Source organism: Bos indicus x Bos taurus, chromosome 1, assembly GCF_003369695.1.
Source record: "Bos indicus x Bos taurus breed Angus x Brahman F1 hybrid chromosome 1, Bos_hybrid_MaternalHap_v2.0, whole genome shotgun sequence".
NCBI lineage: Eukaryota > Metazoa > Chordata > Mammalia > Artiodactyla > Bovidae > Bos > Bos indicus x Bos taurus.
Genome location: NC_040076.1, coordinates 1,679,769 through 1,693,460, shown reverse-complemented (window position 1 = coordinate 1,693,460; position 13,692 = coordinate 1,679,769). Strand labels below are relative to the sequence as shown.

The 13,692-nt window shown below is 38.5% G+C and overlaps 1 protein-coding gene across 4 annotated transcripts in view; it reads right to left on the bottom strand.

The window, feature by feature from the left end:
* The window catches only part of CRYZL1 (crystallin zeta like 1), a 33,827-nt gene that overhangs the window by 15,670 nt on the left and 4,465 nt on the right, over positions 1-13,692 (bottom strand). For all 4 annotated transcript variants that reach the window (XM_027514808.1, XM_027514062.1, XM_027515624.1 and 1 more), the window contains exons 2-6: positions 9,322-9,393; positions 7,659-7,736; positions 6,858-6,930; positions 4,774-4,818; positions 3,052-3,120 (exon numbers count right to left, since the gene is read on the bottom strand). In XM_027514808.1, the coding sequence (XP_027370609.1) occupies positions 3,052-3,120; positions 4,774-4,818; positions 6,858-6,930; positions 7,659-7,736; positions 9,322-9,387 (331 nt within the window). In that variant the 5' untranslated portion in view covers positions 9,388-9,393. The remainder of the gene's footprint in view (positions 1-3,051; positions 3,121-4,773; positions 4,819-6,857; positions 6,931-7,658; positions 7,737-9,321; positions 9,394-13,692) is intronic.

Sequence of the window (13,692 nt, the reverse complement as noted above, 5' to 3'; positions counted from 1 at the left end):
CTGGGAGTTGGTGATGGACAGGGAGGCCTGGCGTGCTGAGATTCATGGGGTTGCAAAGGGTCAGACACGACTGAGCGACTGAACTGAACTGAACTGATATTACTCTGTTGATGGACACGTAGGTTGCTTCCATGTCCTGGCTATTGTAAATAGTGCTGTAAAGTACATTGGTTGCATGCACCTTTTTGAATTACGGTTTTCACTGGATATATGCTGAGGAGTGGGATTGCTGGATCATAGAGTAGTTCTATTTTTAGTTTTTTAAGGAGCCTCCATATTGTTCTCCATAGTGGTTTTACTAACTTACATTCCCACCAACAATGCAGGAGGGTTCCCTTTTCTCTACACTGTCACCAGCATTTATTGTTTGTAGACTTTTTAATGATGGCCATGCCAACTGGTATGAGGTGATACCTCATTGAAATTTTGATCTACATTTCTCTAACAATTAGCAATGTTGAGCATCTTTTTATGTGCTTTTTGGCTATCTGTATGTCGTCACTGGAGAAATGTATATTTAGATCTGCCCATCTTTTGATTGGGCTTTTTTTTGTTGTTGTTATATTGAGATGCATGAAATGTTTGTATAACAAATAAATTTTTTATGTTTGACAGAATGGCTTGAGAATTGAAAGCACAAAAGAGCTGGAAGAATTTATTCAATTTTTTACCTCTATCCTTAATATTCTGCAACAAGATTAATAAGACATCTTCAGGGAGTTGTTTGGAACCTAGTTTTTTGATTTGGTGGAAGACCAGACTTGCTAGGAGGTATATAAATTTACTACTATTAATAGTCCAAAACCCAAATTTAAGAGTCCAAAATTGGCCCCACATAGTCTGATTACCAGTTATATTATTCAAGAAAGAACTTAGGAAAAAATTTAATGAAATAGTTCAAGAATACGAAAGAATGTACGATGACTTATAGGTAAGTTATGAAGAAACCATGAATCCTAGCATAAGAAGAAACAAGACTCCCATTGGAGGCCGTGGATATGCTGTGTTCACATCCTCGTTCCTCGCCCACAAAGGTAACTTCCACATGACTTTTCCCCTACATGTTCCTCATATCTTTAAATGAGATATGCCTCATTAAATTTTGTAGTTTTGAACTTTATAGAAATAAAATGGTATCACACTGTTGTATACTTCCGCAACTTGCTTTTCTCACTTAGCACAGCTTGTGAGGTTCATCTATCTTGATATGTTTGACTGTTACTTATACACTTTTTTTTTAATACACTTTTGCTGATGAGTTAATTAGAAATATCTTTGATTATCCATTTTCCTGGTGATGAACACTGACGCTTTTTCTCTTTTTATTCCAGTGACAAACCATGCTGCTACATGGACACTTGCACATGTCTACTGGTGCACATCAGGCCTCTCTGGGGCATGAAAGTACCAGCAGAGTTACTAGGTTTGAGCTGTTAATACATCATCACCTATTAGATCAGGCCAAGTAATTTTTCTAAAGCATTTCTAGTAATTTATACTCCCAGTGCTCAAAAGATTCTGTGGCTCCTCATCCTTGCCAGCACTTGGAATGTCAAACTTTATGACTTTGTCAGGCTCAAGGATGCATAGCAGTGGTTTTAATGTGCTTTCCCCTGATTCTTAAGGAGATGCAGCATGTTTTGTGTGTCTATATAATTTATTCACTTTAATTTAAATATTTAAGAAGTAAATTCAGTTCAGTTCAGTTGCTCAGTTGTGTATTTTTTTGACCCCATGGACTGCAGCACGCCAGGCCTCCCTGTCCTTCACCAACTCCCGATGCTTGCTCAAACTCATGACCATCGAGTTGGTGATGCCATCCAACCATCTCATCCTCTGTCATCCCCTTCTCCTCCCACCTTCAATCTTTGCCAGCATCAGGGTCTTTTCCAATGAGTCATTTCTTCGCATCAGGTGGCCAAAGTACTGGAGTTTCAGCTTCAGCATCAGTCCTTCCAGTGAGGACTCCTCCTTCCAATGAGTACTGATGCTGAAGTTGAAACCAATACTTTGGCCACCTGATAAGAAAATTTTAAAATTAGCACTTAAGTTAAATTGAATATTGGCCAAAGGATATTAACAACAGAAACCAAAAATAAGTGTTTTGAGTCTTTCCTGACTCAGACTACAGGTATTGTCTAGATTTTATACATATGAAAATTTTAATAACAAAGAAAAAAAAGTAAAAACTTCTGATTAGTGATATAATTTCAAAGCCAAGGGAGAAACTGCTTTTCAAACCTCTTACCATGAACAATGTAAGGGAAATATAGAGGTAGGAACACTGTTCAGTTTCAAAATAAAGTTTAGAGATATAAAATTTAATCTGCTGCTGCTGCTGCTGCTAAGTTGCTTCAGTTGTGACCGACTCTGTGCAACCCCATAGATGGCAGCCCACTCAGCTTCCCTGTCCCTGGGATTCTCCAGGCAAGAACACTGGAGTGGGTTGCCATTTCCTTCTCCAGTGCATGAACGTGAAAAGTGAAAGGGAAGTCGCTCAGTCGTGTCCGACTCTTAGCGACCCCATGGACTGCAGCCTACCAAGCTCCTCCGTCCATGGATTTTCCAGGCAAGAGTACTGGAGTGGGGTGCCATTGCCTTCTCCGAAAATTTAAGCTGCTGCTGCTGCTGCTGCTGCTAAGTCGCTTCAGTTGTGTCCAGCTCTGTGCAACCCCATAGATGGTAGCCCATCAGGCTCCCCTTTCCCTGGGATTCTCCAGGCAAGAACACTGGAGTGGGTTGCCATTTCCTTCTCCAATGCATGAAAGTGAAAAGTCAGAGTGAAGTCGCTCAGTTGTGTCCGACTCTTAGAGACCCCATGGACTGCAGCCTACCAAGCTCCTCCATCCATGGATTTTCCAGGCAAGAGTACTGGAGTGGGGTGCCATTGCCTTCTCCGAAAATTTAAGCTAGAAGTAGTCAAATGACGACCACCCAATAGCTATTTCCTAGGCACACTCACAGCAGATGCAAAGCAATTGTGTTGTTAATAAAAATCACACACCTGGGAAGTAAGACTTATGAGCTCCAAAACACTGCACAACCACATACCCAAGTAATGCTCATGGACTCGAACAGCCTCACAAAGTCCAGGGTCTTCAGAATCCAGGGGCAGAATTCCTGAAAATTAAAATGAGAAACATAAGGGCAACTATCTAAAAGTGAACTCACTCCTAATGAGAGGCCAGTAAGCATTAGTCTACATTTTCCTCAGTGGAATTTTGAGGAAGCTTCCACCACTAGTAAGGAGAGATTTCAGAAATACAGAAGCAGAGTGGACAGTTTATTTTCTGATATGAGCACTATAATACCTCTACTACATCTTTCTTTTTCTTCTTCCTCTTTCACCTGAGTGATGACAGAGATGATGGCTGACATACAGAGCCAAGTCAGAGATGGGGGTGGCATCTGGGCTCCTCATTAAACTGACCCCTGATGTACGGCTAACCTTGGTTCTACAGGATTCATCAGTACGCTTCCAGTAAAATCCCATTTTCTCCTGAGCCAGTTGGATTTTATTTTTGGTCTCTTACAAACGGAATCTTGAATAATACAATGTCATCTGACTTCTTTTTTCTTTTTAAAATTTTATTTATCTATCACTGCACTGGTCTTCAGTGCTGTGCATGGGCTTGCTCTAGTTGCGGTGAGTAGGGGCTACTCTTTAGATGCGGTGCATGGGCCTTTGGAGTTGCGGTTGCAGGCTCTAGAGTGAGGGTTCGGTAGTCGCGGCAGTTGGGCCCAGCTGCCCCTGGGCATGTGGGACCTTCCCAGACCAGGGATCGAACTGCTGTCCCCTGCATTGCAAGGTGCGCTCTTATCCACGGGACCCCCAGGGAAGTCCCTTACCCACCCTCCTGGGCAGATAATAAAGACGGAAATAATAAATTCTCAAAGAAAATGCTCAAATCAAAGGCAATTCTGTTAAAAGCTGATGAAAACTTTCCTACACATTTATCTTAACAGCTTCAAGCATGATATACAGAGAAATGGCAACTTCAAAAACTACTTCTTAACTACTTCATAGTTGTGTGTATGAATGTCTAGGACACAGTATAAAGAAATATATTTGCAAAATGGTATTAACCATAGAGTTAAAAAAAAAGAATAAATGTCTTCAGCAAATTTTTGGTTTTACGAGGGTAGTAAGGGAGCAGCTACATACAATTTACTCGGATGTGGACAAAAGAGCACCTGCAGAGCCAAGTCAGTCAGTAGTCTTCATGTTGATGGCCTGTGACTCTTCCTTTCTCTGGAGTCATCAGTCTAATTATAGACCGAGCTTCTGTCCAGGAAGGGCTGCACCAAGGGCAGCAACAACTGTGGCCACCTTTCTATCCTGTGTGAGCTCAGCTGCTCAGCTGTATCCGATTCTTTGCAATCCCATGGATTGCAGCCTGCCAGGCTCCTCTGTCCATGGGATTCTCCAGGCAAGAATACTGGGGTGGGAAGCCATGCCCTCCTCCAGGGGATAGTCCCAACCTAGGGATCAAACCCAGGTTTCCTGCACTGCAGGCGGATTCTTTACCATCTGAGCCACCAGGGAAGTCTCTTTCTATCCCATTATAGCCAAATACTGAAAAGTTGTAAATGTTCTGCTATTGAGATCAAACTCTCAATTCTCTTCATCAATGGATACTTGAGAGTAAATTCCAAATCTTAGGTAAGTACTTGTATATGAAGCAAGGTCACAGTAAACATTAGCAATTGTACAGAAAAAAGAGACAATAGTAAGACAGACGACTTGAAATAAGACTATGACCTATAACTTACCCACTACTTCATCATCTGGTTGAAAGAATGATACCTTGCTTCCAACTAAAATGTGGAGAAAATTAATAATCATTATTATGAGGTTATTAAATATAACATAATAATTAAAATTCAAAAGCCATAGATTGATAAAAGTCACTGACTCAGAGAAAAGGTAAAGAACTTTTAGGACATTCTGACAGTTTGCAAGGGACCATAGGATGTAACACTTCAAATGTGGATTCTCTGCAAAATCTGGGCTGTGCGGTTGTTGACACCATGGAGCAGGCTATCTCTCTGTTTAGCTAAGGATGAAGGCATAAAGAAAAATAATCCATTTCACAGCTCTTATGATGATTACACTGGGTACACTGGGTTCCCCTCCTCCTGCGGCTAGTCCAATCTGTCATGGTTTTAGCTGCAGAAGTGCAGACATGCAATGGCAATTCTGGTTAGAGTTACATATGCAATTACTTTGATTTGGGATTATGGAAATAAATTCAGAATGGGGCCAAGAAATTTGAGGACTATACAGAAGTGATAAGTTACACTTCCCCTGTGTATGTAGAGAAAAGGCCTCCACCATCAGTCAATTCTGTAGAATATTTTTCTTCCAATAGTTACAAGAGGAAACAGGAGGAAAAAACCCAAACCTCACTGAATGTCTACTTGTGCCCAGCATTTTAGTGTGTATTCCCATTTAATCTTCATGGCACACCCATGAAGTAGGTATTATTAGGCCTGTTTAACAGACGAGGAAACTGAGGTGTGGCAGAGAAGTAAGGCAGAAGTCTGCCATCTGGGAGTGGCACCTCTGGCTGGCTGGCTGCGAAAGGGTCCCAATCTGCTGCATCTCTGGATCCTGCCTGTGCCTCCATCCCCTAATATTCTTGCTTTCTGTGCTTTTCTCTTTCCTTCCTGCTGCAGATTCTTGTCTTCCTAAAATAACCCTGATCCTTTTTCATGGTGTCCTTCATACTCCTTTTATTAAGGATTGTCCTTCAGATGGTGGCACTGCCAAGGGGTCCATGCAATCTGTGTGTCTCCTTCATCTCCTCCCTCTCCCTGAATGAGCTCATCACCATTCTATGATTTCAAACACAACCGATACGCTGACAACTTTCAGATATAACCAGAATCTTGTAAATCATTTCCTGCCTTTACGCGTTTTGAATTCTCCTGTTCCAGTCAATTATTAAGTTCTGTTGACTTGACTTTCCCAGTATTTCTTGAATGTATCCACACTACCTTTGCCACATCTGTCTAGGTTATGGACTTTGTCATTTCTTGCTTGTTGGGTCTATGGCTCAAACAGTGCTCTTGCCTACAGTCCGGTCTGCCTCAAATCCACTCTTCATATGGTCACCCTAATACGTTCTCTACAACCCAACCTGAGAGATGAGATTCAACATGATCTGGCCCTTGCCTACCCTCCCACCTCATTTTTTTGGGGGCGGGGGAAGGAGTCAGTGTTGATGCCATCATTAAAAGATTTTGTTAGATATCTTTTATCCTGCAATTTTTGAAGGGGAATTTTCTTGACAAACTTTTTTTTCTTCTGCCAAGTATCCTGCCTATGACTGTTGCCCAGAACTTCATGCGGGGTCTCAGTTTCCCCATCAGGGATCAAACCTGTGCCCCCAGCAGTGGAAGCTTAGAGTCTTAACCACTTGGATTGGCAGGGAAGTAAGTCCCTATTTACCTTTTAAATACTCAATTTTAGGCACACCTTAAAAATACAATGTGAGTGCAGCTATTGAGCATTATGTAAATTTTGACCCAAAGCCAAGTTACACAAGTAATTTATGCTGGGTTGTAAACATCATAAAAAGGACAATGCTGGTCATGCTACTCCAAATGATTACTTGTGGATTTAAATACATAATCTCTAAATATTTATTTACTAAACTGTAATAAGCTCTTCAATTACAAAATACCATTAAGTTCTATTTTTCTTTTTAATTAAAAAAGGAAAAACACTTCTGTATAGTTTCTTTGTATTGAATAAGTGTATATAATTTTAATGTGTCAGTAAAACAATTAGCTACCATTTACTTTCCATTATCTTAGAAAATAAATACAGATACTTCTATCTGTAAACTTACCATCTAACACAATTCCAGCAACTTCTCTCCCAACAGGAAAGAATTCCTTTTCCATCTTCATTTCTGCAAGAAGCTAAATAATGACAAAGGCTTGAACTTATTGTCAAGAATAAATTCTAACCTCTATTCATACAAGAGAAAAGCAGGAGCAAAAATCAAACCACAGAAAAAGCAAATATGACTCCATTTTTGGCATCAAGACAAAAAGCAAGTATCTTCACAAAATAGGTTCCTTTGTGGAGCAGGAAGCCAGGTTTGCTAAGGGATTCGTTGATATGTATAATTTTAATGTGTGAGCAAATCAATTAGCTACCATTTAATCTCCATTATCTTAGAAAATACATAGAGATATTTCTATCTGTAAACTTACCATCTAACACAATTACATATAAAATATTTTCATATAATATTATAAAATACATGAGTTCAATTAGATGGAATTTCCTGATTAATATAGAAATCATATTAGTATATATATTAATATAGAATTAATCAGATCAGATCAGATCAGTCGCTCAGTCAGCTAGGAAAAAAACTTACCATGTATTTCTATATTAATTAGTATATTATTTCTATATTATTAATTAATATCTATTATATAGATATTAAGCCTACATATTAATATAGAAATAATATACTAATTAATATAGAAATACATGGTAAGTTTTTTTCCTAGCTGTTCAATTCTTCTAGGAATAATTTCTTGGTACTCAGAAGTCAGTTATTATTATTATAATTTTTGTATACCAAATATATTTGACTTTTGGCCAAATCAAAGCACCAATATCTTAGTATTCATACCTTTGTATTTATCTGGCTCAGAGCACAAGCTTTAACTTGAAGTTTCACATAGTTATCTTCTGTAACAGGAAGATTTTCCTAGAGTCAAATGATAAAATTGCACATTCCTTTGAGAATACTGCTTTCATGTTGCAAAAATTTTCATATATAACTGAACAAAATAAAAAAGACTCAAAATCTTACACCAAAGTTAACTGAAAAAGCTACAAACAATTACTTTATAATATATAATACGAAAGAATGTAGGGAATTCGGGGTAAAAAATTTCAAAAGTCTTAGGGTACTAATCTGAAAACGTACTTCCAAGCTATGGATAAGAATATATGTGCAGGCAATGAACAGAGGATAACAAAGTAGAGCAATAAATACTGTCCTTCAGTTCAATTTAAATCTCAAAGCAACATGTGGGGATGTCCTTAAACACATATATACTTAATAGATGCACTGTACTGATCATGGAATTTTCTTAATGCTATATAGAAAGTTCTTTAGTGTCACTTGTTGATTTCTACCTTATTTAACATCTGTCTTGGACATTTTAGCATGCCCCATGGGACTCTGGGGTTGAAATACAAACTTGATGGAACTTAATTTACCCCTCATATTCCATAGCTAGATATAACTTCAAAGGCAAAGGTATTTCAAACGTTGGTATTTAGTGTCATCTACCAATGACATCAGTAATTAAAATGCTTTCTTCAATCCTTGATATGCCTCAAAATTAGATCAAGTGTTGGCTAGTTGGCTAGAACAGCTACCTGCGCAGTGCCTCCTGTGTTCTAACCAAGTGATCACTGTATTTGACATGAACACAGTATTCTGGGATTTCCCTTTTTAAAACTCAGATTTGATAATATTTGGTAATTATGTGAAGATATTCAGCAGTATCGATAATTTTATACTCATGATTGTGTGAACCTGGTGATAATTATTTCCGAGAGCCAATCAAACCTCTTGGACCTCCATCCTGACCCAATGGTAGAAACTAAACTGATTATAGACTCCTAATCTAAGTGATTTTGGAGTTGTTGAAAGATGAAAAAGAAAAACTGAATTGTATTTGTTATCCAGAGATTCTTATTACTACTATGAAACACACATACAATATGAAATACATACGCATTTAGTTTTTGTCCCTAAACTAATAGTGGAATGTCTTTGGCCTGCCACAAACCTTTCAAACAATCATTAATAGATAAAAATTCTACTCTCTATCCTTAAAGTAGTAAAAAAAAAACTGGAAACCTTTAAAGCTTAGTTCATGAAGTAACTTTGCAATGCTTAGAAGTTAGTGTGAAAAACAATGTTTTTCCACCTCTTTAATTTCACAATATGAAAGTATTTTCTGAAATATGGCTGCAATCTAAAAACTCGTTTTATTGTGGTATTCAGAATAAATTGGGTTAATTTTGCAATACATAAGACTACTCAAGTTGTTTAGTTTCTTATTATCTTTTATACTACCACACTGAGGAACTAAAAACTCTTTTGCAGCAACTCTTTTAAAAATATAGTTATACCATATCGACCACTGTTTTCACATAAAATTAATTTATAGGGTGCCACTCAAAAATAATTTGTAACGGGGTATTTAAAACTAGGTCTGTGACATTTGTAAAATACACTATCTTGTTCCATCTAAAGATTAAATCATTTTTCTTACCCTTTCTTGGAACACAAATGTTATTTCTTCATTTGTAGAACTTTGTTGAAAATACAAGCCTTTCATAGTCACCTAAAAATGATAAAAGAAAAAATATACATGAAATATACTAACCAACAAAACATATGCCAGATGAAGTGAAAGCATAAAATGAAAAATAGTTCTAAAGGATAAAATGACAGTTTAACTGCAGTCTTCAAATGAATTTAGGTAATAGTTCTTGAAAGCAATCAAACAAGAGAATATGCAATAACCTCAGGTACGCATTTGAGAATGGGCTTATAATTCAGCCTTTCACACCAAGACTTAAGTTCATCTCATTATTCAACAAAAATTATGAGATGTACCTAAAAAAAAAAAAAACTGTGCAGGCCAGAGGGCTCAATTTTAATAACCAAAAGTGTCATTTAAAGGGCTTTCAAAGTCTTAAAAAAGTCCACTGGAAAGGAAAAAGTGGATAATCAAGACAGTCATTGAAATTGTGTCCCTAATTCCTCTGTATCCATTTACAAGACATTTGTTGGTGCTCAGTTGCTCAGTCGTGTCCAACTCTTTGCAACCCCATGGACTGCAGCACGCCAGGCTTCCCTGTCTTTTACCATCTCCCTGAGTTTGCTCAGACTCATGCCCATCGAGTTGGTGATACCATCCAACCATCTCATCCTCTGTCATCCCCTTCTCCTCCTGCCTTCAATTAAACCTGTATTCTGTGGACATCCTGAAGCATCTCTAAGGATTCCACAACTGTTTCTTTAATTCCATAGTAATTGTATGACAAGACTTTTGTAATGTAAATTTTATAGAGGTACCATATAAAATCAGAGAAAAGTTCACAGATCCTAAGTATATAGCTTGGTGAACTTTACAAAGTGAACATGGCCATGCCATAGCAGGAAACATGTCACTAGAACTCCAGAAGGTCCTTGGTTTCCCTTCTAGTCACTATCCCCCTTCTAAGGATACTCAATATCCTGATATTCAAGTGGAGATTAGCTTTGTCTGTTTTTGACTTTATATGAATTATGCTCCTTCTTTCTCTCAGTATTATGAGTTTCACTCATGCTATTGCCTGCAGTTGTATTTATTTCATTCAGTTACACAGTATTCCACTGTATGAATTACTAAATGTCCACTGCACTAAAGATAGACATCTGATGGTTTCCAGTTTAACACGTTTACAAATTATCCTGCTAAGAACATTCTTATACATATTTTTTGATGAAAGTACTACAGTATTATTGAATTTATGAACGACGAAACTGAGACTTACAGAGGCACATTCCTAGGGTCTCATGGCTCCAGCCGGGCCAGAGCTGAGACAAATCAGATGCTACCAACTCCAAAGTCATTTACCTTTACCATTATACTTAATGGTTTCTATTGAGCTGCTAACATTAGATGTAAAACTAGAACCCTATCTCCTTTAGTTCAGGATTCATAATTAGTAAGTGCTTGTTGACAGAACTAGCTACATAACTTGCAGAGTTCACTGCAAAATGAAAATGTGGGGAACCTTGTTCAGAAACTAAAATTTCAAGATGGTAACAGCCAAGCATCAAACCAAGCATGAGTGCCTTCTGACTGTGAGTCCAGTGTGACTGCAGAGGTACTGTTCTTATGAAGCTGGCTCTGCAAGCTGAATCGTAATGGGTCTAAAGGATCTTTATAGAGGGTTTTTACTAAGCAGTTCAGCAATGGTTGCTGCTTTCCAGTAGGTGGTAATCAAATGCTGGAACTAACAGAAACGAGTACACATTCTAGACACGAAGAGAATTTACATGTCTCTAGGCTTCTGGTTAAGGAAGATCTGTGTGTGTGTGTGTGTGTGTGTGTGTGTACACACATCAGTAAGTTTGTCAGGGTTGTAAGGGAGAGGGGAAGAACCTAAGCATAGAACAGCAGCTATGTATTACCGATGACAGAAATCTAACTTCTTCCTAGCTGTCAAGCCATCTAAGATGCATACCACTGTCCCTAGTTTACCTTACTCCTTCATTCTTCCAACACATCCCGTCTGATCTAGGCATTATGTGTGCGTGTGTGCTCAGTCGTGTCTCTTTGTGACCCCATGCCTGTAGTCTGCCAGGCTCCTCTGTCCATGGGATCCTCTAGGCAAGAGTACGGGAGTGGGTTGCCACTTCCTTCTCCAGGGGATCTTCCCGACTCAGGGTCTGCGTCTCCTGCATCGATTCTTTACTGCTGTGCCACCTGGGAAGCCAAGTTAACTTCATACCATATGGCCGCCGCTGTCTCCAGGCTCCAGGCCCTGCTTGCTCTCTGAGACTGTGCTGTACTTACTCTACGGATTCTGCAAAGTAAACAAAGCTCAAGTCCTACTCCCTCTCTGAAATCACCTCCCAGTGACACGCAGTCTACTCCATCTGTTCCATGCTTTTAGATTTCATTACATACTGACAAAACCTTGCTTTATTCATTCAACTAGTGGGTTCTCCCAGCTTTGAAGAATCAATATCCCATTATTACTGAATAAATAAAACTCTGCTTCACTCAATCTGGAGCCACTAGAATTGCCTTTTTGAGAAATGAAATAATTACACATCAACACCTTGATTTCAAAACATCTCCCTTTGTGACTCTGGAAGCCACTGTCTTCTCTGCCCACTGCATCTGAAAACAAATAGCATCTCTCTCAGATCAGCAGTCACAGGAGTCTCATACTGTATGCACCCCAACTTCAAAGACCCTGGAAGCTGTTTGTATGTACCCGTGGTGTCCCTTAAGGTGACTATTATATACATAATAATGCCCATATTTTTGGTCAGATCATCTAAATAGTTCCTCCAAATTAGGTTATAATCAGCCTGGCTGGTAGAAAAAAGTAATGTTTAGTTGTTGATTCAATAAAGAACCAGGTGGGAACAAAAACCACCTCTCAAAATTACAAAGTGAAGAAAAAGAAGTATTTTTATAAAAGTGACCAGAAGAAAATTAAGGAAATATTTATTTTGCAAGCCCAAAAAGGAAAACTGAGTTCTCACCACAGAGAAATGGTACAACAAATGGTATTCAAAACCCACTTAATTTCTTAGGGAGTGGTCCAGATTAAATGGAACACTTAATCCATTATTTAATAAAATTTTTATTGAACATAAAGACATTGGCACACAGGAAATACAATAACTGAACACCTCGTAAAATAAAAATAAAAATTAAATATATACTATTTATCATGCTATTTCCAAAAATGAATGTCATTAACCTCAAAATTATATATTCTACTATCAGTTCAGTTCAGTCGCTCAGTTGTCTCTGACTCTTTGCGACCCCATGAATCGCAGCACGCCAGGCCTCCCTGTCCATCACCAACTCCCGGAGTTCACTCAAACTCACGTCCATCAAGTTGGTGATGCCATCCAGCCATCTCATCCTCTGTCATCCCCTTCTCCTCCTGCCCCCAATCCCTCCCAACATCAGGGTCTTTTCCAATGAGTCAACTCTTCGCATGAGGTGGCCAAAGTACTAGAGTTTCAGCTTCAGCATTAGTCCTTCCAAAGAACACCTAGGACTGATCTCCTTTAGGACGGACTGGTTGGACCTCCTTACAGTCCAAGGGACTCTCAAGAGTCTTCTCCAAACCACAGTTCAAAAGCATCAATTCTTCGGCACTCAGCTTTCTTCACAGTCCAACTCTCACATCCATACATGACCACTGGAAAAACCATAGCCTTGACTAGACGGACCTTTGTTGGCAAAGTAATGTCTCTGCTTTTCAATATGCTATCTATGTTGGGCATAACTTGCCTTCCAAGCAATAAGCGTTTTTTAATTTCATGGCTACAGTCACCATCTGCAGTGATTTTGGAGCCCCCAAAAATAAAGTCTGACACTGTTTCCCCATCTATTTGCCACGAAGTGATGGGACCAGATGCCATGATCTTAGTTTTCTGAATGTTGAGCTTTAAGCCAACTTTTTCACTCTCCTCTTGCACTTTCATCAAGAGGCTCTTTAGTTCCTCTTCACTTTCTGCCATAAGGGTGGTGTCATTTGCATATCTGAGGTTATTGATAATTCTTCAGTTACGTCCAATTTTAAATATATCTCACGTAAGTCCACAAATTGAAGATTACGTTCCTAATACTTTAAGTTTTTATAATATCAACATATTAAACCTATTATAAATCTGGAGAAACAAAAACAAATAATTTTTGGTATAAAAGCAGAATAAAGACTTTGCATAAATTAAACACTTACCATAAATAATACCAAGAAAGTAGTTAATGAAAGTACTAATCTTTTAAAGGATTTCTAAAAAAAAAAATCAATGGGAAGACATTTCAAATGGTTTCCTCTTAGTTATAACAACACGAGCCTCACTTGCTCTTCCCCTGCTATACTTGCTCCCCCAAGGA